At 43.3% G+C, this 25,730-nt stretch overlaps 1 protein-coding gene across 3 annotated transcripts in view; it reads left to right on the top strand.

The window, feature by feature from the left end:
* Positions 1–25,730, top strand: part of FOXO3 (forkhead box O3) — a 116,922-nt gene that overhangs the window by 78,368 nt on the left and 12,824 nt on the right. Inside the window, exons 1-2 of one of the 3 annotated variants that reach the window (XM_070795988.1) lie at positions 10,028–12,652; positions 18,172–19,607. The exons of 1 other annotated variant lie outside the window; for it this stretch is intronic. In XM_070795988.1, coding sequence (XP_070652089.1) covers positions 18,211–19,572 — 1,362 coding nt within the window. In that variant the 5' untranslated portion in view covers positions 10,028–12,652; positions 18,172–18,210 and the 3' untranslated portion in view covers positions 19,573–19,607. Of the gene's footprint in view, positions 1–10,027; positions 12,653–18,171; positions 19,608–25,730 lie in introns of those variants that run through there. One more of the 3 variants, XM_019967260.2, reaches the window with a different exon arrangement.

Raw genomic sequence — 25,730 nt, 5'->3', positions numbered from 1 at the left:
TTATTTATGAAGTGCCAGGAATGGACTCAATAGCATATTAAGAAGAGTTTAAAAGATGTTGCAAGGGACAATTTAAACTCTGAAATAACTCTTTTCATCCCACAGGGGTTTGGAGAGTAACTGCTTAGTATTTATCAGTGAAATAGATGTGAGATATCAGTTACTAAGTAATCTTTCCTCTGAGTAAATCACCCATCTTATCTTCTTCTCCTGGAGATGACTGTTTTCAGTAGTCAATGACTACAACCCATAGTACCAACTTAACTTGAAATATTCAAGACTCTTTCCCCAGCATGTTCTTACATATAGATGAAATTAGACAGCACACTTAAACATTTGCAATGCTGCTCTGTTTATTAGATCTCCATAGATGCAATTTTCAATATCCAGCCTTTAGACATGAAAAATTGAGACTGTCATGTGGTATCTTAATGCAATAAAGTTTCTATTCTTGTATAGCATTCAGTATTTAGAATATTGCAATAGCTTTGTGACAGATTTCTTCGTTTACTCATTTCCTGATTTTTGAAAATTCATTTTAGGGATGGATAGCTGACCACTGTTTGGTTCCATGGGAATACAGAGTTTTCTGTTAATACTCTTAGTGGATGCTATACCATGATGTCCACATGGGAGATTGTTGGTTTCTTATTGGATAGGATTTTATTTTTTGGATTTGATGCTCTGGGCTTGAGTGGAGACTGATGATGTCACTGTGTCTGCCTTACTTTCTGCTCATTTCATGTTGCTCCAGAGTCAGAAGAGCAAGCCTGTGTCCAAGCTAGAACATTATGGTGTGTTGTAGATATTCTTTGCTCACTGGCTGTTGATGTTATTTCTGATAGTTTTGTGAAAATCATTGCTAAGGTATGGCCTTGCATAATTGCCATGATCAGTAGAAATAGCTTTATATATTGTGTTATTGTAAAATTAATTCCTAGAAGCTAAGACCATATGTCTCTCAGCCATAATTTGTATGATTCATTTTTATGTCTGAAACCACAAAAATGTTCTTTCTCTTGAGATCCAGGTGGATCCAAACCAATAAGTGTTGAGAGCCTCACCATAAATACAGCCTCATCATTCGCAAATGTGCTGGGTCCCTGTCCTTAGTGGCCTCCAAATCAGAACTACTGAAACTTGCGACGAGGCCATGAGAATCAGTGCTTGCCCTGCCAGCCTTGTGCCATTGAAGGGTGGCAGTGTCCCACACATACAGTCATTCGTTGAAAAACACTTGGGAATTGTCTGATGACACATGCATCAAGGTGGATGGGAAACAGGTGCAGAAATACCTTTCTTGCTAAGTGTTTCTATTGCACTGTCTAACTGATGTGATTAGAAACCTCTCATTGTTCAGTCGCTCAGTCATGTCCGACTCTTTACAACCCCATGGACTGCAGTGTGGCTTCCCTGTCCTTTACCATCTCCCAGAACTTGTTCAAACTCATGTCCATTGAATCCGTGATGCCATCCAACCATCTCATTCTCTGTTGTCCCCTTCTCCTCTTGCCTTCAATCTTTCCCAGCATCAAGGTCTTTTCCAATGAGTCAGCTCTTTGCAGCCAAAGTATTGGAGCTTCAGTTTCAACATCAGTCCTTATAATGAATATTCAGGATTGACTTCCTTTAGGATGGATTGGTTGGATCTCCTTGCAGTCCAAGGGACTCTGAAAAAAGGCATCAATTCTTTAGTGTTCAGCCATCCTTATGGTCCAACTCTCACATCCATACGTGACTACTGGAAAAACCATAGCTTTGACTAGATGGACCTTTGTCGGCAGAGTAATGTCTGTGCTTTTTCATATGCTATCTAGGTTTGTCATAGCTTTTCTTCCAAGGAGCAAGCATCTTTTAATTTCATGGCTGCAGTCACCATCTGCAGTGATTTTGGAGCCCCCAAAAATAAAGTCTGACACTGTTTCCACTGTTTCCCCATCTATTTGCCATAAAGTGATGGGACCGGATGCCATGATCTTTGTTTTCTGAATGTTGAGCTTTAAGCCAACTTTTTCACTCTCCTCTTTCACTTTCATCAAGAGGCTTTTTATAGTTCCTCTTCACTTTCTGCCATAAGGGTGGTGTCATCTGCATATCTGAGGTTACTGATATTTCTCCCGGCATCTTGATTCCAGCTTGTGTTTCTTCCAGTCCATCGTTTCTCATGATGTACTCTGCATATGAGTTAAATAAGCAGGGTGACAATATACAGCCTTGACATACTCCTTTTCCTATTTGGAACCAGTCTGTTGTTCCATGTCCAGTTCTAACTGTTGCTTCCTGGCCTGCATACAGATTTCTCAAGAGGCAGGTCAGGTGGTCTGGTATTCCCATCTCTTTGAGAATTTTACTGTTATTAATAAGTGTAATTTTGTAATCAATGATATTTTGTTATCAATCAAATATATGCAGAAGTTGAGAGTGAATGTGTGTGTGTGTGCAGAAGGATTAGTAAGATTAATTCTTAAAAATAGAATTTCTGGGTGTATCAGGTAGGATTCAGTTCAGTTCAGTTCAGTCACTCAGTCGTGTCCGACTCTTTGCGACCCCATGAATCGCAGGTAGGATTAAGTTTGGCTATATATGACAAAAAGCCCAAAATTAATAGTGAACTATTTTCACGTAAGAGAAGTGATCAATTCTTCTAAGTCAAAGGTAATATACATTTTTAACATCAATAGATACTGGTTTTTTTTTAAGTCTGTACCTATTTAATACTTTTGCAAATCAATTTAAATGTTTATTTTCCTCAGTTTTAAAAAAGTCATGAATCTTAATTAAAAATAAAATGTTCTTTACTACTGTGTTATAGTAGTTTGAGTTGTATACTTCACCTGAAGCATGAGTATGATTTCTAGTAAAATGAATAATATCCACATTTTGAATTTCTAAGTGTTTCTGAAGTTTACCACAGATGACTTAAATTTACGTAAATCTGATATTTTATTTACTGTGACTTTAAATGCAAGAGAAAGATTTCCTTGGAGATGGAGAACCCGAGAAAAGAGTGTCTACCTCTGTAATGCTGGACTTCCTGCGTTGCGTTACAGACACTAACCTTATTCAGCATGGATTACTTCAATAGAAAAAATGAGGGGGGAATTCATTTATCCTGTCAAGAAAGGTGTGTTAAGAGTCTTCTGTGTGTCAGGATAGAACAAGGGATGTAGTTGTGCCTTCTTTTGCTCTTTAACTCTTCCCAGTTTTTCTTCTGTTAAGAACTTATATATAACTTCTTCCTATTTTAATATGTCTTTCCCCCCAGGAAATATTTTAATAATTATCACCAAACATAATGTCACATAAAAGAGAGCTGTCAGGAAGAAGGACAGAAAAGCTGTAAGACTTAAAATGTCCAAGTCGTATCTAAATTTCAAACCTTTATTTTTTCTATTTTTCAACCTCCTATATAGATTTAAAGAGACAAAATAAAACCTATTTGCTATAGTAAGAATACCTTACTGTAGCTTAAATTGGTGTTTTTAAAATGATGGCTTTTGCCAAATTCTTTTGGCAGCTACTCTAGACTCAAAAGCACTGAAAATTGATTACTTGAAAGTTGTTGCTAATAGTTCCTTACTGTAGAGCCATTGCTACAGCCCAGGCTGAGGTCCCTTTATAATGTAAGTGTCTGTGTGGGGACCTGCTGCCCAAGTAGAGTGAATTGACTCTAATTTACCCCTGGATGTCTGCATTCTTTCCACATATGTCCACAAATAGCATCGGAGCAAATTAATGTAATTTTCTGATTGATGTAAAGAGAACCGAAGAAAGCTTGTTGTGTTTGGTGGCCAAAATACCACACAGTGTGAGTGGAATAAAACTGCTAGCCCATTTTATAGCACTCTAATTGATAATTATTTCTCACAGGGCACATTATTTGGCTGTGTGGCAACAACCTAGCCTCATTCCAGAGTCTCTGAACGTGTAGGTACATGTGAACACTATAGTAAATATACACCTCATTTTGCCAAGAATGGAAGTAGGTTATCCAGGAGGAAAGGGGAGGGAAAAGAAAATACCAATTTCCTATGTACCAGAACATATCTGACTTGAATCAGTAGTTAGAAACTGAAGAGCATGAAGTCATGTAAGGTTTTTATATTTCATAGTAGAGGTTCCTGGTTCATAGTTAATAAGCTAGAAAATTAACTCTCTTTTGGAAACTTGGAGTATTTAAATGTGTGTGTGTTTGCTCTTGGTTCACAGGAACCGCCTAGTCTGTCTTCCTTTCTGCAGGTCTGAAGCTGCTAAATACTGTCCGAAGAATGAAGCAAATGTATGTAGAAGAGCTTGCAAAGAAGGAGGAGGGAATCTCAGGCTTCTGCCTACGTGACAGGTGCACCGACAGTCACTGTGGCGAGATAAAGACCATGAAAGTATTTCCATCAGGGTGAGACTTGGGGTAGCTCATAGGCAAGTCAGAAGGACTAGGGAGAGCCTCTTCCCTCTGAGAATGGCCCAGGGCTCCCTGATGGAGATCTGGCCACTGCAGAAACTCAACAGATGTTACCTAGAGGACATAATGTGGTCTGTTCTCTTGTTCAGTGGAGGAGCAAGGCAAAAGCGACAGACCCAAGTTGCTGCTCACTGCTCTTCATGAGCAAACCGCAGAGTTGAGCAGCCCCTGACAAAGATGGTGACCCATGCAGACGAAACACTGCACAGTGGCCACAGGAGGGGCTTTTCCTTCTCCCCTGCCCCTCCCCCTCTATTCATGATTTGATCTCATAAAGCCTTATGGGTCCTCAGCAGAGCCAGATCAGAACCTTCAAAATGCATTTTCCTCCATCCCATTATCTGTGTTTCTTCTCGTTTATGTAGGAGTAGAGAAGAAAGTTAGCTAGAGATGAATTGCCCAGTTTTATCTGATATAGTTAAGGAGATGTCAGCAGTTCATAAACTAAAGTAGCAGACTGTCAGGAACTGGGAGGATCTGAGATGACTCTGCTGGACATGAGACTCCTGGGTCAAAGGCAAAGCATTTATTACTGGTTGCCCAGCAAGCAGCATGAGCAGCCACATATTTTCCATTGCTCCATCCTTGCTCCCAAATCCCATGGGAATGAGTGACACAGATGAGTCCAGGTTGATGCATGTACATGCAGCGGGTTTGGTGAATGGAAGAGGAATCCTGAGTTTGGGGATCCTAGATGTTTGGTAATGAGCAATCAGCACATCTGTCCTTTGCTCTGGAGTGCAATGGCATCACTGTTTTTCAAGGCTGTTCACTATGCAAATATAGACATCTTTGAATGATAGTCTAGAACTAAGGGTTTGTACTTTGTTTGCAAGACCTGCAGAGACCCCGTGGAGAATTGTCTCCCAACTTGGATCGTTAACCTTATGAGAAGCTTAATGTGATTTCCTCTTCTGTCCACAAAATAGCATCAGGACTTGGCTATCTTTTTTACTTGGGGAGACCCTAGGTCACGGCAGTTTGGAAGAACCTGATGAACATGTTGCTGGAGAAACTGGGAATATAGGGTGATATTATCCCACATAATGCCTCAGAGTCTGAAGTGTGCTACATGAAGCTACCTTTGAACCTAAGAATGGCTCAGCAATATCTGTTCTTGTGTGTGTTTCCTCCCTTGTCTTGACCTAAAGGGATTGGTTTCAGTGGACCCTGTATGTATGATGATTTCTTAAGTCTTAGGGAAAGACCTAGGGCCTGGTTGTGCTATGAGGTCACATTTCCTATTAGCAAATGAACAACCTAAGGGGAAAGAATTGGAAAGTCCAGAAAGTCCAGGTGATGAGATCCAGGAAGTTGGGGGAGAGAATATGAGGGCCAGACCTGCCAAATGAGACTCAGCCAAGGAGGTAGTTGTAAAGCCAGGGGTCCTGCTTCCTCAGGCGTGGCTTTGGAATCACTGGCAGCAAGTGTGTGGGAACCAGGGAGCCCTGGAGCACTGTGACGCCTGCTGGGTGAGGTGTGGTCTCACCTCCAACTCTCCACCACACGTGTAGTGTCTCTTATGTCCCATAGACTCTTAGTCTCTTGTATGACTGTCCTTGCCAATTAATATCATCCCTCCTGCCCTTTGGGTGATAGATTAGTATCACCACTGACGCTAGTTGCTTCCAGTTTCTTAAGTGCTTTCAAGCTTACCTAGCAGTGTACGTGAGGAGATGACAGCCTAGTACGTGTTAGTATTAAAACACTGCATTTGTGTCATGGTTTTCAGAGAAACTGATTTATCCCATGCACATTCAACCTGCTTCATTCATCATAATTTGAGGGGTAGTGCTAATGGTTAGCTTGCACATTTGAGAACATCCTAGATTATAAATTAAAATGCACTTGTATACAAATGGCTCAATCAGTATTTTCTTCAGGAGAAAAAATGGAATGAATGCCTAGTTCTTCAGCACATGGAAATGTCATCTCCTATCTTTATTTAATCATTCATGTGGACTTTCAAGCTGGCTGGTGCTCATCTGTGTGTGTAATTGGCACCCAGGAGTGTCCGGGAATAAATGGTTGATTCACTCGGTATTTAGCAACATCATCGTATTGGTCATCAGCCACTTTTGCATCCTGTGATTTTAAACAAGAAGAAATCTTGCAAAACCAGTACTGTGAAATGCTGGTCTTGCAGTTGAGGTTCTCAGGTAGAGGGAGCAGTTCCTCAGGAGACTCCTTGCTAGCCGAATTTCACTCGGGTGTGGAGTGGATAGAGGGGGTGCAGGCCCGAGTCATTTTGTGGAGTTGACTGCTGTACTCTATTCCCGTAAAGAAAAAGTCCATCCGTGGTTGTGTTTGCAGTAGCCAGCAGGGATACTCTGTTATGTGGCATTCGCTTCCTTTTTCTGCTTTCACCAGTAACACCTTGATTTTTGATGACTATTAGAATAATTAACACTGACACTTGGAAGGGAGCCTGCTTCCAGATGCATACACACATGTCTGTTTTATAAATACCAGCCCCAACTTTTTCCTGCCCTAGCTGAAAAAATGTGCCTCCACCCCTCCCAGTCTTTCCAGGGTGTGGGCCCATGTGTAGCTATGTGACTGTGCCCACACATTGGCATATATTTCAGAGCTACCAAAAAGAAATTCATTGCTCTTGAAATAACAAGACAGAAAAGAACCATTTTTTTCTGAACTAGACCATCTGAAGAGCTGGAAACAGTCAGTGTTTGTATGTGTGATGCTACAGCCAGTGAATTCCACGTGAAGAGAAGGATTGTACCCTGGGAAGAGAAAGGCAGTTTTCCTGGATCTCAGATGTCAAACTCTCAAGCTGTTGAATTCACCCACTCATCACCTCTGCATCCACCCTCTTAGTGTGCTTGCATTGTCAGTGATTTCTGTTTCTGCAGATTTTGATGCCAGAAGACAAATAATAAAATAGCATGCATATGAAGCCTTAAAGCAGTTTTCTACCAGAGTTTTTGATTGAGGCTAAACAGAAGCAACCCGATCATGCTGTCAGCTGGCAGGCAAAAGACATCATGTTTTAAAATTCACATAGTTTGAAAGCAAGCTAATCATTTCTGGCTCAATAATAAACTAATTACATATTTTAAATAGTATAGAGTTGAGTCCCTGTTTCAGATTAAGCCTTGTAATAGCAAGGTCCCGGGTAAAGCTGACATTTGCCTGATGTCTCTGGCTTCAGGACCTTAGAATGGTGCCAGCTCTTGGGGGCCGGGATAGGCCTGCCCGGGACAACCAGGTAAACTGGCTTGAATCGGTCACAGGTGATAGCACAGAGGAAGGCCTGGGCACTCAAAAGGTTATGGCAGTGATCCAATTTGTTCATTGCCTAAAAGTAGTGATCCCAGGTCAAGGCAGAACACATCCATAGTGTTCCTTTTGGGGAGTGTCTGAGAAAAAAGGATCATTTCTAAAAATGATCCAGTTCCAACAACACTTGCTTTATGGTTAGTGATTTTTTTCCACCTTTTCCTCTCCTTTCATAGTCCTAGGAACCATGTACAGAAACTTAGAGCTGAAAACATTTAATTCGGTGACACGGGTTAGTGTAGTCTTGCAAGCTCCTTGGTCACTTGGAATGGTGCCTCTGTCCTTAGTCAGCTCGGGGCCTGGAGAGGGGCGCACGGCGAAGTGGTTAGAGCTCTGCTGTAGGAGTTAGCCTTGGGCTTGATTTCTGGCCCCACTGCCTGTAAACAGTTACTGTTCTGCACCCATCTCCTCCTGACAGACTTTCCATGAAAATAAAGTGAGATTGGGTTTGTGAAGCACAGAGTCTTGGCTTGGGCAGGCACTAATACAGTAAGTTCCTTCAGACTGCAGGTGAGGTAGACTCTATTTTGGATTTCTCGTGTTATCCCTGTGTTTGCTTGGGGGAGATTTAGAACTAGGCATGTTGTCTCTGGTTTCAAGGATGCCTCTGAGTGCTGAGCCAATCAACTGCATTACCAAGTAATAGGGGCTCCATAACACCCCAAGATGGGTAGAGACGGGTAGGGATCTACACCCTGGCTGGACCTGAGACCATTCTCCCAAGCCCTTGCTCCCCCGAATAGCCTATGTACCATCCTTCTGCCCATCTCTATAATATTATTACAGAGAACCTTAAGCCTGCTTACTAGACTATGTCATCTTGTTTTGGGAAATTTGGTTGTATAATTGAAGTTTATATTCAAGGCTGAGACTTGTTGACTTTAGAAAAACCTTAATGCTATTTCACATTTTGCAATGGAAGTTTCCTTCCATTTTTCATATTGAGGATCATTTATTGGTCTCATGTTTTTATAACATTTCATTTTAACATAAAATTCAGGCCTTGTTTTGTGGCTGCTGTCCCCTTCCCACTAATTCAGTGATGAGAGGAATATTTTTGAGCACTTGCTATGTGGCACTGCCGTGCTAGGCAGTAAAGCTGTAATAAAACATGGCATCCGGTTGTAAAGGGTTCAGTAAGTGTTAGGGGAGACAGACACCTATTCCCCAAGTTGTAAAGCAAGGCAGACTGAAGCTGAATGGATGGACGGATGGTAGATCTTATCCATCCTCTGTGCTCCATGCACTTCACTTCACCTTTTCAGTTGTCATGGTAATCCAGACACTGGGACTAACGGTGTTTCTGGGTGGTATTACTGCAACACCTAGAGGCCAGGAGATCTGAGTTTGTCTCCACTTGGCTGCCACCTCCTAGCTGATTGAATTCAGCTATGCCTTGTATCTCTTTGGTCTTCAGTTTCTTTCACTGTAAAGTTAAGGTTGCTTGTTATTAGATGCGTTTCGCAGCCCTCCGTTTTCCACAGTATTACCTTTTACTGAACTTCCTGCCCTGATGATCACTTACATAATGCCGTGAAAGTGATTAAACTCCACTGTATTCCTGAATTCTGGATGTGTATTTCCAATGCCCTTTTATTCTCTCCATTTCCACCCACAATACATTTTCAAACTGAAAAAACTTGCAGCTTTATTTTTTTAATCTTAAGTGAAAATTTTGTTAATAACAAAGCTATTTCTGTTCTACTTCGTTCTACTTTGCAGAGTCAGTTTCAGGAATGTTCTTTTATGTCATGGTTTTTAACCCTTTGAAGCATCGACTTTGCGTGGCTTGTCCTGCACGGTCTTAAAGTGTGTGTTAGTTGCTCCGTCACGTCCAACTCTTTGTGACCCCATGGACTGCATCTTGCCAGGCTCCTCTATCCATGGGATTCTCCAGGCAAGAATTGTGGAGTGAGTTGCCATCCCCTTCTCCAGGGGATCTTCCCGACTCAGGGATTGAACCTGGGTCTCTTGTATTGAAGGTGAATTCTTTACCATCTGAGCCACCAGGGAGGAGAAGTTAAGTAGCATGTGTTTGCCGAGCCCCTTGTGGAAAGGGGAAGGGATTCAGTCACATCAGGAAGAAACCTGGAGCCAGGAGGGCAGGGGTGGCCAAATGCTGCAGCTTTAACCTACTTTCTGGAGACTGTCTTTCCGTTGACTGCATGCATTCGTTGCTGCTTCCTTGGGGGTGGGGAGGAGGACGTGGGGCTGGACGTGGTTTGGGGATGGGGAGGCTGCTGAGGGGTGGGTGTGGGCAGAGGGTGCAAGGCTGCCAGGGTTCTCTGTGTGCCGGAAGTGCAGGTTTGGCCGGGAGGAATGGAATGTTCCCTCTTGCCCTCCAAGAGCAGAAACAGCTGTGGAAGGGCTTGAAAAAAAATCGCTAAATGAAAAAAAAAAATTAATATGAAAATAAAACCCACACTGGAAAACCCAACAAAACTGTCTGTAATAGCGTAGTAGCTCTTTAAGAGAAATTTCTTCCCATCTAGGATTTCTTGTTCAGTTGAGGGGAAGAGCAAATTGTCTGCCAAGCCTTTCCTTTCCCAAGAAAGCTTCATGTGTCTCATTTGTCTTGGGTAAGAAATGGGTTCGTTTTACTGATCACCAGGTTGTTGTTATTTTATTCCTCCAAACGAGGGACCAGAACCTGTGTTTACTGCGTGAAAACTTGAAACAAATGTTAGTTTTCCAAGGAGATCTCTATGGGTAGAGGATTGTCAGCAGATTTAATGGAAATATTGTTTCTACCTGGAAATTTAATCCTTCAGACAAATTCCCAGCAATATTTATTTTAGAACATTATCTTTTAAAAATAAGTCCTTTAATGGCTTAAACTTTTAGTGTTTTAGACACATGTAAGAGTGGAACTAGCCTGGAACTTGTCTCACACATCAGGGTTGATTATGCAATCCTTTGTGTGAATATTTTTCTTCTGTGTCTGAAAGGCTGTTCTAGTTGGTATTCCATAGAATCAGAAATAATGGCTCTGAATTCAAGTCTGTTTTATGTTGTCATACTTTGTGAACTTGCTTTCGAACAAATTAGTCCCAAAGTCGATAAAATGTAGTAGAAGAAGGCAAGCCAGCTAAGTGTCTCCTGTCTAATAAGCAGGCCCAGCCCTCACCCTTCTCCCTCAGATGGTAGCACTACTTGGCCCTTTGCAGTATCCACTCCCCACCTCCCTCCGTCCAGGGTCTTTGCACCAAGTGCAGCGACGTAGTCTTTCCTGCAGTCGAGGAAGGAGAGAAACTGTGTGGTTGTTATTAACGTTCTTGAGATGATCTGCTTAAAATCATGTGCTTTGGATCTCAAGGAGTTCATTAATACTTTGCTGTATTCTTAACAATGGATGCTAATAAGTATCTCAGGATTGGGGTACGGCCTTTTCAGTGGTTATTTTTATGCAGTCTATCTTTGGCATTTCATTTGAAGGACAGTCTCTCATAAAAGGGATTATGTGAGGTTACATTGCTAATTCAGGGAGAGCGCTGAGAATTATAAGGATCAATTACAGTCCCAGCCCATCCCTTCTGTGGCCTGTATCAGTTCCTACCTTTGGGAAAGTCCTCTTGCCCCTTTTCTGTCCATGCTTATCCATGCCTGGTGGAGAAGTGGCACAGGGCAGGATGGATGACCGTCCACAAGGCAGTGCAAGGTCAAGGACCTTCCCTCTCAACTCCTCCCTCCACCTTATTATTATTATTATTATTATTTTTTTTTTTTAGGAAAAAAGCTATCTGGACTCCAGTGATCTGATAGATTGCTCTAACTCTCCGTTTTACTCTCTGCATATAAACCCAACATTAATCTGTGAGCCTGATTCTCATCCTTATCTTCTAAATGGTGGAAACTTGGACTTAAAGAACATCTGCTGTGCTGTGTCATCAGACCTGGGGAGACTGAGAATCTTTAGCTTAGAGTCTCAGCCAGCAGAAACGTAAGGGGGAAATTCCAGGGCATCTCAGCTCTGAGCTGATAATCTGGGGAGCTTTCAAACTGTGCCTCCCTGAGCCTTACTCACACCAGTCTCTACGACTGAGTGCTTAAAGCCTCCGAAGGTGATTGGAAGAGGCAGCCAGGGTGGAGAACTGATACCTAAGAGAAGTCAGGGCATCATCCAGAGGACTGCCTCTGAAAGAGCCTATCATCAAAAGTCAAAGCCAGCATCTCTCCCGAAGCTGTCTCTGCGCTGTTCTGCTGTGGCGCACAGTTCACTGGGTCTCCACTGGGTTTTTCACATGACCTTTGTCAACTGTTCAGCAGTTACATATTTTAGAATTCAGGTCTTTGGCAGTCCCATTCTGAACTATCAGTGACAAGTCAAAGCAAGGGGACCTACTTGAAATGCTGGTCCTGTGTGCTGCGTAGATGAGCACTGGATTTAAAAGCAGTCCTTTATAGATCATCCCCACTGAAATCTCTCACGAGGACCAGGGCACTGCCTGCAGTCTGCTTGGTGGGCATCAGTGGGTCTGGCTTGGAAGTTGACAGCCATAACTCATTTTGAGATAACCAAAAAAAGGGAGTGACTGAGAAAGGTAGAGGCCTTTAAGAGTTAAATTACACAACTCCCTTTTTATTTTTAAAGTCAGTGGATTCCTTGTTGCCCTTGCTGAGAAAGATAAATTGATACCACATGTTGCTTCCAGACAAAACCCTCTCTGTGTTCCAGGGGAAGCACATGCAGCTGGTGTCTGGGTTAGTGGACAGTCTTTACAAGGTAAACATGGGTTGGAAGGGGTTGGAGCGGACACAGGGTAGCAACAGTTGGGAAATTACCAGCTACTCCTGAGCAGCACGGCACTTTGAAATACTTTTACAAGTTTGAAATATTTTCCTGGAAGGAGCCGCCCTCTCACCTTCTGGTTTAAAGCATATGATGCTCGGAAAACAGTAAGTGAACGTTTGTGATGTCACTGCTTCCGTGTGTGGAATCTTGACAGTTGAGAGCTGCTCTTGTGCTTGGCACTGGATGAGTAACTTGCATGCATACTTTCATTTAATCGTCCCAAAGATCCTAGAGTTAGAGAGGGTGGTTTTATTCTCATTTTATAAAAGGGGCAACTGAAGTTGGCTCAATTGTCCAGGGTCGCAGGACACACACCTAGGCCACTATTCTAGCTCCGACCTGGCTGACATCGAAGCCTACCTGCCTCCGTTGGCTACCTTAAAAAATTGCATGTGTGAATTACCCATTTTGTAAATATTGCTGGAATACTTACTTGTTTCAGGCAGCTTCTCTGTGACACCTGATCTAATCTAATCTGTTTGGGGTCCATCTATCTTCACAGCCAGTTGGCATAAATGCAGTGGCTGTGCACTTTAGCATTAAGGATAAATGTGTCTTGCATTAGAACACTGTCTTCATTATAGCAAGAACAAGAATGACCAAATTCGGATGAGGATAGTCACCTTTATGCTGATTTCTTCAAGGAGGGCCAAGCCAAGGGAACCTTAGGCTCTGGACCACACGGCCAGTCAGCGTGACTGTGAAATGTCAGCACCTTCCTCTTCCACACACCTGCGCACCCCTCCTTGAAGGGCTAGGCCACCAATGGCAGCTGCAGTCACTCGGGACAGCTGTGTCAGCTCTGCTACTAATTACCTACACCTATTTTTTTCTGCCCCAGAGTAGGCCTTGCTTCAGTATAAATTGCTTTGTAAAAGAGAAGATTGACATAAAAAGTGAATCACAAGGTATTCTTAATCTCTGCTCTGTTCAGACAACTTGTGCTACAGTTGATTTCAGCGTTTTCTACATCTCTGGGCCCTGGTTGGGGGTTGGTGGGGAAACGCTGGCATTTTTGTCCCTGACAAAAGTTTGTTCCTAGAAATGTTTCGTTTACTGTAATTCATCAATCTCTGAATTTCTTAGTTGTGTTGTGTGTTAGTCACTCAGTTGTGTCCAACTGTCTGTGACTCCATAGACTGCAGCCTGCCAGGCTCCTCTGTCCATGGAATTCTCCAGGCAAGAATACCGGAGTGGGCTGCCATTACCTTCTCCAGGGGGCTTCCCCATTGAACTTGGGTCTCCTGCATTGCAGGCGGATTCCTTACTGTCTGAGTTACCAGGGAAGACAAAAATTTTTAGTAGAGGATTTAAATAACCAGAACTATTCACATGGTTTTGGGTTGGGGTTATAGTAATTTATTGGCTCCTCTAGTAAACAGATGTGATGACAGAATGGCCTGAGATCTAGCAGCGGGAGTCCTGGTTGGTAATAATTACCTTATCACCTTAGCCTTAAGGACCTCACAATGTTTTCCAAAATGTGCGTTTAGATGTGACTAGAAAAATCTCTCTTGTCCTATCAAACCGTTCCTCCTTCTCTGTCAGCTCCCAACCCTCAAACTAATGTTATATCTTACAAATTTAGACTATTTGGTATGATAGATGAATTAGTGGAAAAGGATAGAATATTTTTAACAGCAGTTTTATAGTTTAACATGCACAAAATACATTGGAAATTTAATTTAGAGCCCCCGACTGAAGAGGTCTTCAGAGAACTTAAACTGCACTTTATAAAAGGATTTTATAATTGGCTGGTTTCTTTTTATAAATTCCACTTTATTCCTGGGTTTGAGGTGAGGGAGGGGCAGTTTGAAATCTTACAGAAATTATATCACCATTAATTTCCATTATCAGGGAACGTGTTGGGGAAACACTGCAATTCTGATACGTTCTCTGGCATTTGTGTTTACTTTTTCCTGTTTCACCAAAACTTAGAGAACCTGGTGATTAGAATCATGACCTGTGAGGCAAAAAAGCAGACTACATTTCTGATATCTGACCTCGTTAGGGTGAGGGGCATTTGAGCTGGAAATGGACCAGGGGGACCATACTGATGGGTCTTTGTCAATGTCCCCCTACCGCTTCAGATTATGGATTTTATAAATGGAAGGCTAGGGACCATGAGGATGATTGTGACATAGTTTTGTTTGCACTGTCTTAGAGGAAAATCCTGTCTGAGTGTCGCGTAGGTGATATGCCTTAGGGAATGTATTCTGTCATTAGTAACCTCTAAAGCAAGAGTTGAACTCAGATTTGACACTGAAGCTGATCATCCATTTAATAAATTGGGTTTTGGTTCAGAATCTAAGTGTAGCTTATATGGGTTTGTATGGTAACCACTACCCTCTCTTTAGGATGAATGCTATGATGGCCACCTTAGTAAAGAAATGCAAATGCAGGCTATAGGATTACTCTTTGTAAAGACTTTGTTTTAAAAACATTTTTAGGAAAGACCTACTAAATTATTACTCTTAATTATTTCACAAAATTATAGTCATAAGTTTATGCCTTTGTATCCTTCGTCTTTCTTAAATGTCTTTCTTTAGATGTTAGCTCAGAGAAGTTAAATGATGACTTCTGTATAATTTGGTGACAGATCCGGGAAAGGTTGAGAGAAAGCATTGGAGTGGAGTTGGAAAAACAAATTTCAGTTTAAAGCTGTGTGACCTTCTCTAAGTTATTTAATCTCTCTCAGTCTGAGGCTTCATATATATGATGAGGGCATCGACTCTGTGGTTTGTTAGGAAGATTAGAGATGAGGAATCTAAAAGCGCTGACCCAGGAACTGACTCCTGTAGTCAGTCAGGCTCCGTTCGTCATCCTGGCAATTAGGGCCCGGGTCTGACAGTCCTTGGTTCTGTCCTCCGTGAGGGTGTTCCAGCCCCTTTATCACAAGGCCCTACAGAAGCTTAGCTTCTCTCTCCAAATTCTAACCAATGGTAGCTTATAATTTTGAAAAATTACACACATACATTGTTAGGGTTAGAGTTGTAGAATAGATGACTATCCATATAGGACATTTTGGAGGTCTCTAAAGGGTTAACATTTTCTTTTCTGCTTGGTTTGGAATTGGTGAAACTAAAAATTCATTTAAAAAATTGTCCACAAATGCTTTTTAAAGGGTGGATAACTGGATATTTATGACTGGTCATTGTTGTTGCTGGGTGTTGGTATGAATGAACTCTTTCCGAAATCTGGAGCAGCGGGGGCTGGCCATGGGAGGGGCGGTTCAGTCAGTGTCCACATCACCCCCACAGGGCTTCAGGAACTGAAGCCTGTTTTTTTCCTAATCAGAAGCTTGAGTTTAAGTTTGTGGTTCATATATCTAGTCTCCTGGGTACTCAGTAATAGAATCACCGTGCACTTGCCTGCATTTTGAACCCTGTGGAGTGAGTTTTAAGAGCATGCTTCATATCTTTATGGAGAAAGTGTTTTACTTTTTAAAGAAATGTAATTTCTGAACCATGAGTAGAGATGCCATTATTCTTTAAAAAACCATAAGAGTGAAAGGGAAGCTGGATATATAGTCTCCTGGGCACCATTTGGCTCATCAGATACTCAGCATGTCCTCTCAAACGTGTCTTTACGCCTGTCATAGAGATGCTGAGCTATGACCCATGGTTGGTGACGCTCATTGCCCAGCCAGAGCTGTCGGACTTCCTTGCATGGGAACATATACACAGAAACACTCTTGAGTATTTTGGGTTATTTATGTATGGTGAAATCCCACTGACTTTCTGTGTTTTAAAAACATTCTGGTAGAACACATGTATTTGTATCTTCTACATAAATACAGTTGGTGATTGCCAGTTTTTTTTTAAACTACGGTAACTTTTAGGATGGTTTGCATTTAATAGACAGCAGCAGGCAATATCTTTTGTCTTTAACTTGCAAATAAAAACTCATCTGACCTGCAGGTGCTGTTCCAGATGTGGCAGATGCCATCATCAGCTTCTCTCTTTCACAGCACACGAGGTATTTTACAGAATAGAAGACCTCCCCAGGCAATGAGCTCTGTCCATCATGTACTCTGTGTTTTATAATGGCAGTAAGAACACCCTGACTTAGTAGCGTGACTGGCTTTTGAAGTATATTATCATATATCCTCCTTACGTCATCCCTATCAGAGAGGGATGCTTCAAATGCTATGACTATAATGAAGATGGAGAACTGAAGTTGTTGGACATAGACTAAATGATTTGCTCAGGTCTCATGGTTGGTCGGTGAGAGAGATGGGGCTGGATCAGGGTCATCTCTGTTAACTGGGCTTCCCTAAATCAGGAGGAGGATTCTTGTAAGATGGGAGCAGTTGTTAGGGTTTTGAGGATATTTTGCCCGCATCTTTCCTTTTTTTAAGAATAAACCTTTTAATATAGAATGGTTTTAGATTTGCAGAGAAGTTACCAGACTGGCCCAGAAAGTTCTTGATGTTGGCTATCCACATCAAGTCTCCCCTGTTGTTATTAATGTCCAATATCAGTTTGATACACTTGTCCCAACTGATAAACCAATGTTGATACATTATTAGTATTAACTGAGGTCTGTGCTTTATTCCGATCTCCTTAGTTTTTGCCTCGTACTTTGCTTTTTCTGTCCAGCATCCCATCCAGGATTCCGCAGTGTGTTTAGTCAGCATGTTTCTCTTAGGCTCCCTGTGGGTCTGACAGTTTTGAGGAGAACTGGACAAGCATTTTTAACTGTTCCTTATTTGGGACTTGTCTGCTCTTTTTCTCACGATTAGAATGAGGTGATAGGTTTTGGAAGGAAGGCCACAGGGGAGGGTGCCGTTTTCATCACGTTGGTTTGAGTGCACATTATCAATCTGACTTTGCCCTTTGATGTTGACCTTGATCACCGGGCTGAGCTGTCACGTTTCTTCACTGTAAAGTTACTCTCCTCCACCTCCCCTTTCCATACTGTGCTCTTTGGAAGGAAGTTACTGTGCTCAGATCACATTGCCTTGAGGAGGGAGTGTCTGCATAAATTAGCTGGAATTTTTCTGAATGGGAGACTTGCCTTACTTCTTCTGTCAACTCAGCAAATCTTACTCTGCCATTTTTTCTTATGCCTGTGAGACAGGTGTGAAATTGTGGCAGGAGGAGATGGAGTCAGAGAAAAGATAGGTAAAAATTCACACCAGTTCTGAATAGAAGTGGCTCAGAAAAGGTAGCTGCTGCCTCTGTACTAGAGGAGCAAGGGGCCAAAATGGAATAAAATAGCCCTGTAGGTGATGAATCACCCTTAGAGAGCCAGGGAAGTTTGTTGCACAATGCAGGGGGAGATGATGTGGTAATACATTGTAAGTGCAAACTTCAGTAAAGGAAGTACAATTACAGAAAGGACAACGAAACCTGGGGATTTAAGAAAAACAATGTCAGTGAAGTCCTACAGTCCCCCGCATCTCCTGAATATGAAACCATCTCCCACACCCTGACTATGAAAATGCCATCTACAGTATTGTCATTTAATCCCAAGCCAAGGAGACTCATGCAAATGCCTTATTTTTAAAGCCTCTGAAATTGAGGCTGCTTTAAAAATTGCGTCGGATTAGTAACTGTTTCTCCTGGGTGCTCAGTTGGACCATTGCGGCTCATCTGCATTGTCCCTTCTCTCTCTGCAGAACTCTATCCGGCACAACCTGTCACTGCACAGCCGGTTCATGCGGGTCCAGAATGAGGGAACCGGCAAGAGCTCGTGGTGGATCATCAACCCTGACGGCGGGAAGAGTGGCAAGGCGCCCCGGCGGCGGGCCGTCTCCATGGACAACAGCAACAAGTACACCAAGAGCCGCGGCCGTGCAGCCAAGAAGAAGGCAGCCCTGCAGACCGCCCCCGAGTCAGCAGATGACAGTCCCTCCCAGCTCTCCAAGTGGCCCGGCAGCCCCACATCCCGCAGCAGCGATGAGCTGGACGCGTGGACCGACTTCCGCTCGCGCACCAATTCCAACGCCAGCACAGTCAGCGGCCGCCTGTCCCCCATCCTGGCGAGCACGGAGCTGGACGACGTCCAGGACGATGATGCACCACTGTCCCCCATGCTCTATAGCAGCTCGGCCAGCCTGTCGCCCTCTGTCAGCAAGCCGTGCACTGTGGAGCTGCCCCGGCTGACCGACATGGCGGGCACCATGAATCTGAACGACGGACTGGCCGACAACCTCATGGACGACCTGCTGGACAATATCGCGCTCCCTGCATCCCAGCCATCGCCCCCGGGGGGGCTCATGCAGCGCAGCTCCAGCTTCCCGTACACAACCAAGGGCTCCGGCCTGGGCTCCCCCACCAGCTCCTTCAGCAGCGCGGTATTTGGTCCCTCGTCTCTGAACTCCCTGCGCCAGTCTCCCATGCAGACCATCCAAGAGAACAAGCCAGCCACCTTCTCTTCCATGTCCCACTACGGCAACCAGACACTCCAGGACCTGCTCACGTCGGACTCACTCAGCCACAGCGATGTCATGATGACCCAGTCGGACCCCTTGATGTCTCAGGCCAGCACCGCTGTGTCCGCCCAGAACTCCCGCCGGAACGTGATGCTTCGCAGTGACCCAATGATGTCCTTTGCCGCCCAGCCTAACCAGGGGAGTTTGGTCAATCAGAACTTGCTCCACCACCAGCACCAAACCCAGGGCGCTCTCGGTGGCAGCCGTGCCTTGTCGAATTCCGTCAGCAACATGGGCTTGAGCGACTCCAGCAGCCTCGGGTCAGCCAAACACCAGCAACAGTCTCCCGTCAGCCAGTCTATGCAAACCCTCTCGGACTCTCTCTCAGGCTCCTCCTTGTACTCAACCAGTGCGAACCTTCCAGTCATGGGTCACGAGAAGTTCCCCAGCGACTTGGACCTGGACATGTTCAATGGGAGCTTGGAATGTGACATGGAGTCCATTATCCGTAGCGAACTCATGGATGCTGATGGGTTGGATTTTAACTTTGATTCCCTCATCTCCACACAGAACGTTGTTGGTTTGAACGTGGGGAGCTTCACTGGTGCTAAGCAGGCCTCATCTCAGAGCTGGGTGCCAGGCTGAAGGCTCACTGAGGAAAGGGGAAGTGGGCAGAGCAGGTCAGTGCATAGTATTAACAGAGCGGGTGGTGGGGGATGCTGGCTTTATTCACATGGTGCAGTAACCTGGCTCCCAACCACTTCATTCCGAGTTGTACCTGCAGAACAAATAGGGCTGTCAGGTGCCCTTTCCACAGTTTGCTGACAGCTCAGGACTTTTACCGCCAGTAGAACCAACACACACATTCAGAGGTCTCATTTTTCTTTGTATCCGGTCACCCTCGCTGACCTGTGACGCAGACCCCGCTACTGGATGGATGGATGAGGATAGGAGGGCAGGGAGGAAAGGAACCCTAGGCCACACAAAAGCCTCGGTTCAGGGCCCTGCCAGAGGACTTTCTTAGACCGTCTGGTCCAGCACTGCCGTGGTCCATCTTCGATGGTTTCTATGTCTTTTATTCCAACAAAGAAACAATGTTTAGGTGCTTCTAATTTCACTGTAGGCTATGTTTTCTAGACTCTTTCCACCAGAAGCAACATCTGTTCAATTTTTCACTAGTAGTACTAAGCATCTTTATTAGCACTCAGCATCTAAGCAATTTTAAAAAGCAGAAGAATTAAATTGAAAACAGAAGCTCTTATGTGAGGGAGCATTACTCATGTGCTTCTTTTTCCCAATGTATAAATGATGTCAGGTTCCAAATAGTGACATGATTTGTGAATGGTGACAGATTTTTTTTTTAAGTTGTGGCATTTTAATTCTCTTGGAACCAAAAAGACAACAACATGATGTGGCAAGAAAAGCATTTGATTAGAATCAGAAGTCAAGGGCTCAGTTCCACTTCTTTTGCTTTCTGGCTGCCATCTAGAGTGTATCACTTAGCCTCTGAGCTTCAGTTTCCAGTTTTATAAAATGAGGATAACAGCCCCTGTTACTTCATGGGGTTACTGCTAGAATCTGATACACTGAAGGGTGTGAAAGTGCTTTGCAATCTGCAGTGGGCTATGTTCAGTGTATCTAGGTACACACACTAACTGATGAGTAAGCAGGAAGCCCAGAGAGGTTAAGTGGTCTGCCCAAGGTCACACAGCTGAACCCAGAATCTCTGTTTCTGGAATGGCTGGAACCATCATCGTTCTTATCATCATCATGGCTAGATAATAAAAATGGGAAGCACTCTGAACTGGAGCCAGAGTAGCAGGTAATACACAAGCTTGCCCCTAAACTCTCCTCTTCAAGTAGTAGAAAGAGCCCTGGGGTCTTCTGCTGTAACAGGTTTGCACCCCCAGATGCTCCCATGTTTAGGGGCTCTGTTCTGTGTCTCAGTTCCTTTTTTTTTTTTTGTACTATCAGCAAGCTACTAACACTTTTTAAGTGGTGTGAAAGAGAAATGAGATTCAAAGCCATAAAAACTGAGCCTTGTTTAACCCTCTGCCCTGGTGCAGGAATCACAGGAGCCTCCTATGGTGAGCTCATCCAGCTCATGGGTAGTTGTGGAAAGGGGAATGTCGAGAGTGTTGTGATACTCAACTTCTCCACTTTCCCAGGCAGAAGCAGGCCCCTAATGGCACTCAGACATCTGTTTCCAGTCACTTAATAGCCCTTGAGATGGTAAAAAGACTGCAACAGAGCTAAGTAGGCTGACACACTTTCATGCTGCCAGAACTCAGACTGGTGAAGACTCGCCTTGAGAAATTTAGATATTTGGCTTTTAGAAGGATAGTTTGTCTTCCTTTAAGAAGAGGAATGTGATTGTGGCTTCTCAAGACTCAAGTAGGTTTTAATTTTGGTTTGGTTGTAAGAAGTCTACTTTCTAGATCACTGAGAAGAGTATGAGAAGAAAATGTGGTAGCAATTTTTTCCTGATATTTCAAGTGTATGTTTTCCTTTTGGTTGAATAGCAGACCTTTCCTTGTGTGTGTGTGTGTGTGTGTGTGTGCGCACGTGCATGTGTGTAATTCTGAAAGATTATATAAAAATATTTTAAGGGAGATTTAAATACTTAGGTTTTAAAAATATATTTAAAGCATTCTTATTTCGATAACTACTTTTAAGATTACACATTTTATTATGATTATATTAGAATCTTAGGGCCATTAGTCATCTTTTTCTCAAAACATTTTGGGGGAAGTTTTTTGAGAATATAGCTTCTTCAGTAAAAAAAACTAGTCACCTGAAAGTAAATTTTCCTGAAAGTAAACCAGCTCAGTATGACCAGAGCAAGAGAAGAAACATACGGAAGACAGTGAGGGGCTATGAGCGTCTGGTTTGAGGGCTTTAGAGTTTCCATCTTGCTTTGGAATGATTTGCTCCTCTAAACAGCCAGGGTCACGTGTGGCCTGACATGTATGCTTTGCTTTTACATTTAACTTGTTGCTGTCACTTTATTGAAGATGCTCTTGAATTCACAAAACAGGCCTCAGTATAATCTGAGAACCCACTTTTCCAAAATTAAGCACCCCCAGCTTCCCAAGACTTGTTCTATGATGACTTTCTTGGTTTGACTTTTTTTTTAAGCCAGTAGTCGTCGTATTTCTCTGGATGCTGTCCCTGCCTTGGTAGCTGAAGGTCCCCTGAGCCCGAGTGGGTGCTGTCTGGTTGTGGAGTTAATTGAGCAGGCCTGTCTGGCTGACAGACAGTCTTGCTTGAGAACTGTGGTGAGATGCTTCTCTGGAGGGCTGGGTGTTTCACACAAATCATTCAGTTTAGACCATGTGTGAAATCCTTTGACCTAGGGATCTATCTGGAAAAGGAAAAAATAATTGTACCTTTTTTATGAGTGCCAGCTACTGGGGTGTGAAGGACACTTTCTTCTCTTAGGCATTGGTGGAGCTTGGTGCACATACTTACAGGCTGGCAGCTGGCATGTCTGTGAGCGAGTTTGCTGGCTGCAAGGCTAAGCTTCCAGTAAGCCCTCCTGAGACTGTCATGTGTCTCTTCTCAACAGGAAAGCAGCTTCAGTTTCACTGTAGTTTTGATGTCAAAAGATGCCTAAATTCACATGCTCTTTTGTTCATCTACATCTTTTGGCATTTGGAGACCCCATTAGGGAGCAGCCTCATATTTAGTTGCATTTTAAACAACTTAATGACCAGATCAGATCAGTCGCTCAGTTGTGTCCAACTCTTTGCAACCCCATGAATCGCAGCATGCCAGGCCTCCCTGTCCATCACCAACTCCCGGAGTTCACTGAGACTCACATCCATCGAGTCAGTGATGTCATCCAGCCATCTCATCCTCTGTCGTCCCCTTCTCCTCCTGCCCCCAATCCCTCCCAGCATCAGAGTCTTTTCCAATGAGTCAACTCTTCGCATGAGGTGGCCAAAGTACTGGAGTTTCAGCTTTAGCATCATTCCTTCCAAAGAAATCCCAGGGCTGATCTCCTTCAGAATGGACTTAATGATAAGGACTGGAAAATACTAACCAGGAAGAGCACATGTGGAGAAGAGAGAGAGAGTTCTCTTCCTGTCTCTGCCAACTGGCCACATCACAGATGACTCTTAGAATAGTAGCTTTCTCATCTGTCAAAAGAGGACAGAATCAGAGAGCTGTTTTTTGTTTGTTTAACCAATAAGATTGTTTTTTTAATTGAAGTTTAGTTGCTGTACAGTATTTTATAACAGGTGTACAATATAATGATTCATGGTTTTTAAAGGTTATACTCCATGTATGGTTATTATAAAATACTGGCTGTATTCACCGTGTTGTACGGAACAGCCTTGTAGCTTATTTTATACCTGGTAGTTTGTACCTCTAAATCCCCTACCTCTATCTGGCCCCTACCTGCTTTCTTCTCCCCACTGATAACCACTAATTCTCTGTATGTGTGAGTCTGCGTCTTTTTTCTTATGCTCACTAGTTGTATTTTTTAGCAGAATCATAGAATGTTAAGGGTACAGAGGATGTATAATTTTGAACCTGAAACCTAACATTCTGTCCATGAAGTGGCCCCAGTAAAGGGTAAGTGATATAGAACTATAAAGAAACAGTGGTATAACAGTGTAGAAACAGCAGGCTCCAGTGTTGGAGGTCATTTAGAATTTAAATTTAGGCTACTTCTCTGAAGGAGCAAGTCTTTGATACTTGTTGGACTAATGTTTAAGTGCTGCGATTCCATTATATCTTTAAATATTCATGTAGGACTAATTCTGACCAAATATAGGCAATATTACAGGGCTACTTATGTGACATTTTTTCTTGCTATAGATATTCCCATTAGGGAATGCAACACGTGGTGTGTATTACATGGAAAACATGCCCTGTTACTTACACTTGTGAACTGTTGTCTAGTCTTTGGTTATGGTGTGCCAGCCTCAAGAATTATGCCTCTGCAAGGATCTTTATTCTTACTTTTTTATAACACCCGAAGTCTGAACTGTCATTCATGGAGAGAATGGCTGTCTGGATCTTTCTAATGTTGACAACAGGGAAAGAAAATTGTCAGAGCCCTGGAAAGAGGTTTTCTGTGCAGAGGCTGGTGTACTCCTTGCACATACCCTTCTCCCTGGAAAGCAGTGACACCAGCGCTAAGGCTGCTCTTCCTGGGCCTGTTGGGTTTTCAGCACAGCTTTGCTCACCTCTGACCAGCCTGCTAAGCATGGGACAGAGCCTGAGTGACCCTGGCCCTTCAAGCAGTAGCATGTATATATGGCCTTTGGAAGGTGTCTTCTGGCCACAGAGCTTGTGCGGAAGCTAAAGAAGTGGAGTAAAAATCACCAGAATTACTCCTGGAACTTCTTGTACACTCTTAAGTTCCCATTAAGTGCTTCTTTTCAGAGTGTTCATAATGCTCAGTATTCAACTTCTTATAAATATTGTTTCCTATGAGTGGAGTCTTCCCCCAGGGGCCTGCTTCTCAGAGACGTACCTTTCTGTATAGAGATGGGGGTGGTGGGGCGGTGGGTTGGGACCCACCTCTGTGCTGTAGCCAGAGAGATTGGCCTGTCAGAGGTCCGCCTGGGCCCGGGGCTGGTAGGATGCTTGCCGACACTGCTTTCTCCTCTTGACTTGGGGGATGCAGGTCTTAACGCTGGATTTTCATTCCAAGATGGAGATTCCCCACCTTGTAAGAGACTTGACCCGCTTCACCCTGGTTTTGTTGGTGTGTTCATTTGATTTGAAAATACTGCCTCCTCCATCTTCCATAGTGTTTTGAAATTTAAAATTTTAAAAACTAAAATGAATTAAAACATTGTATTGTGAACTCAGGACACTGCAGGTATTTAGAGGTCCCATGGATTGGTGTTTCTCAAGATGTTTCACAGAACACTAGATCCTCAGGATATTCATGGTTATTAAGCAGAAAATAGATCCTGTGACCAAATGTTTGAGGACTGCCGTGTGAAATAAAATGAAATAGGGTTGTTTCCTGTAGGACTTCTCAGAGCCTTAGAAGTTTAATATATGTTATAAACTTTCTAGGATCAGATTTCATCGTTTCCTAAGTTTTTTCGACTACTACTAAGTCACTTAAGTCATGTCCTACTCTGTGCGATCCCATAGACAGCAGCCCACCAGGCTCCCCCGTCCCTGGGATTCTCCAGGCAAGAACACTGGAGTGGGTTGCCATTTCCTTCTCCAATGCAGGAAAGTGAAAGTGAAGTCACTCAGTCGTGTCCAACTCTTAGCGACCCCATGAACTACAGCCCACCAGGCTCCTCAAGTAACTGATGGGATTTTCCAGGCAAGAGTACTGGAGTGGGGTGCCATTGCCTTCTCCGGGTTTTTTCAACGTCTTTAATTAAATCCTTATTCTAGAAACCATAGGACCAGCGTCCTAAGGAAACCCCTAAAGAAATCCTGAAAGAGGTCAGCAACCTCCTGAGAACTGGGGATTCTTTGCCCTTTTTTTTTTTTTTTTAATGTATTTATTTTTTAATTGAAGGATAATTGCTTTACAGAATTTTGTTGTTTTCTGTCAAACATCAACATGAATCAGCCATAGTTGTTTCTTAGCTTTTTTTCCCTCTTGATTCTTACTGGAGCTTTTTTTTCGACCCTGTCACATACCAAGCTTTTCTCAGCCAGAGTGGGTTCTGCTCTTGAATGAGCTATCTGCCTGGCGAAAGGGTAGGCTACATGTTGGTGGAGGTGCTCCAGTCTGTTCATTAGACAGGATTCATTCATAGAGTACCTGCAGTACTCCAGGCACTGTGGAGAGGGGAAGGGGAAGTAGGGTCTCC

Source organism: Bos indicus, chromosome 9, assembly GCF_029378745.1.
Source record: "Bos indicus isolate NIAB-ARS_2022 breed Sahiwal x Tharparkar chromosome 9, NIAB-ARS_B.indTharparkar_mat_pri_1.0, whole genome shotgun sequence".
NCBI lineage: Eukaryota > Metazoa > Chordata > Mammalia > Artiodactyla > Bovidae > Bos > Bos indicus.
Note: the sequence above shows the minus strand (reverse complement) of the source record. Positions and strands in the feature narration are given on the sequence as shown.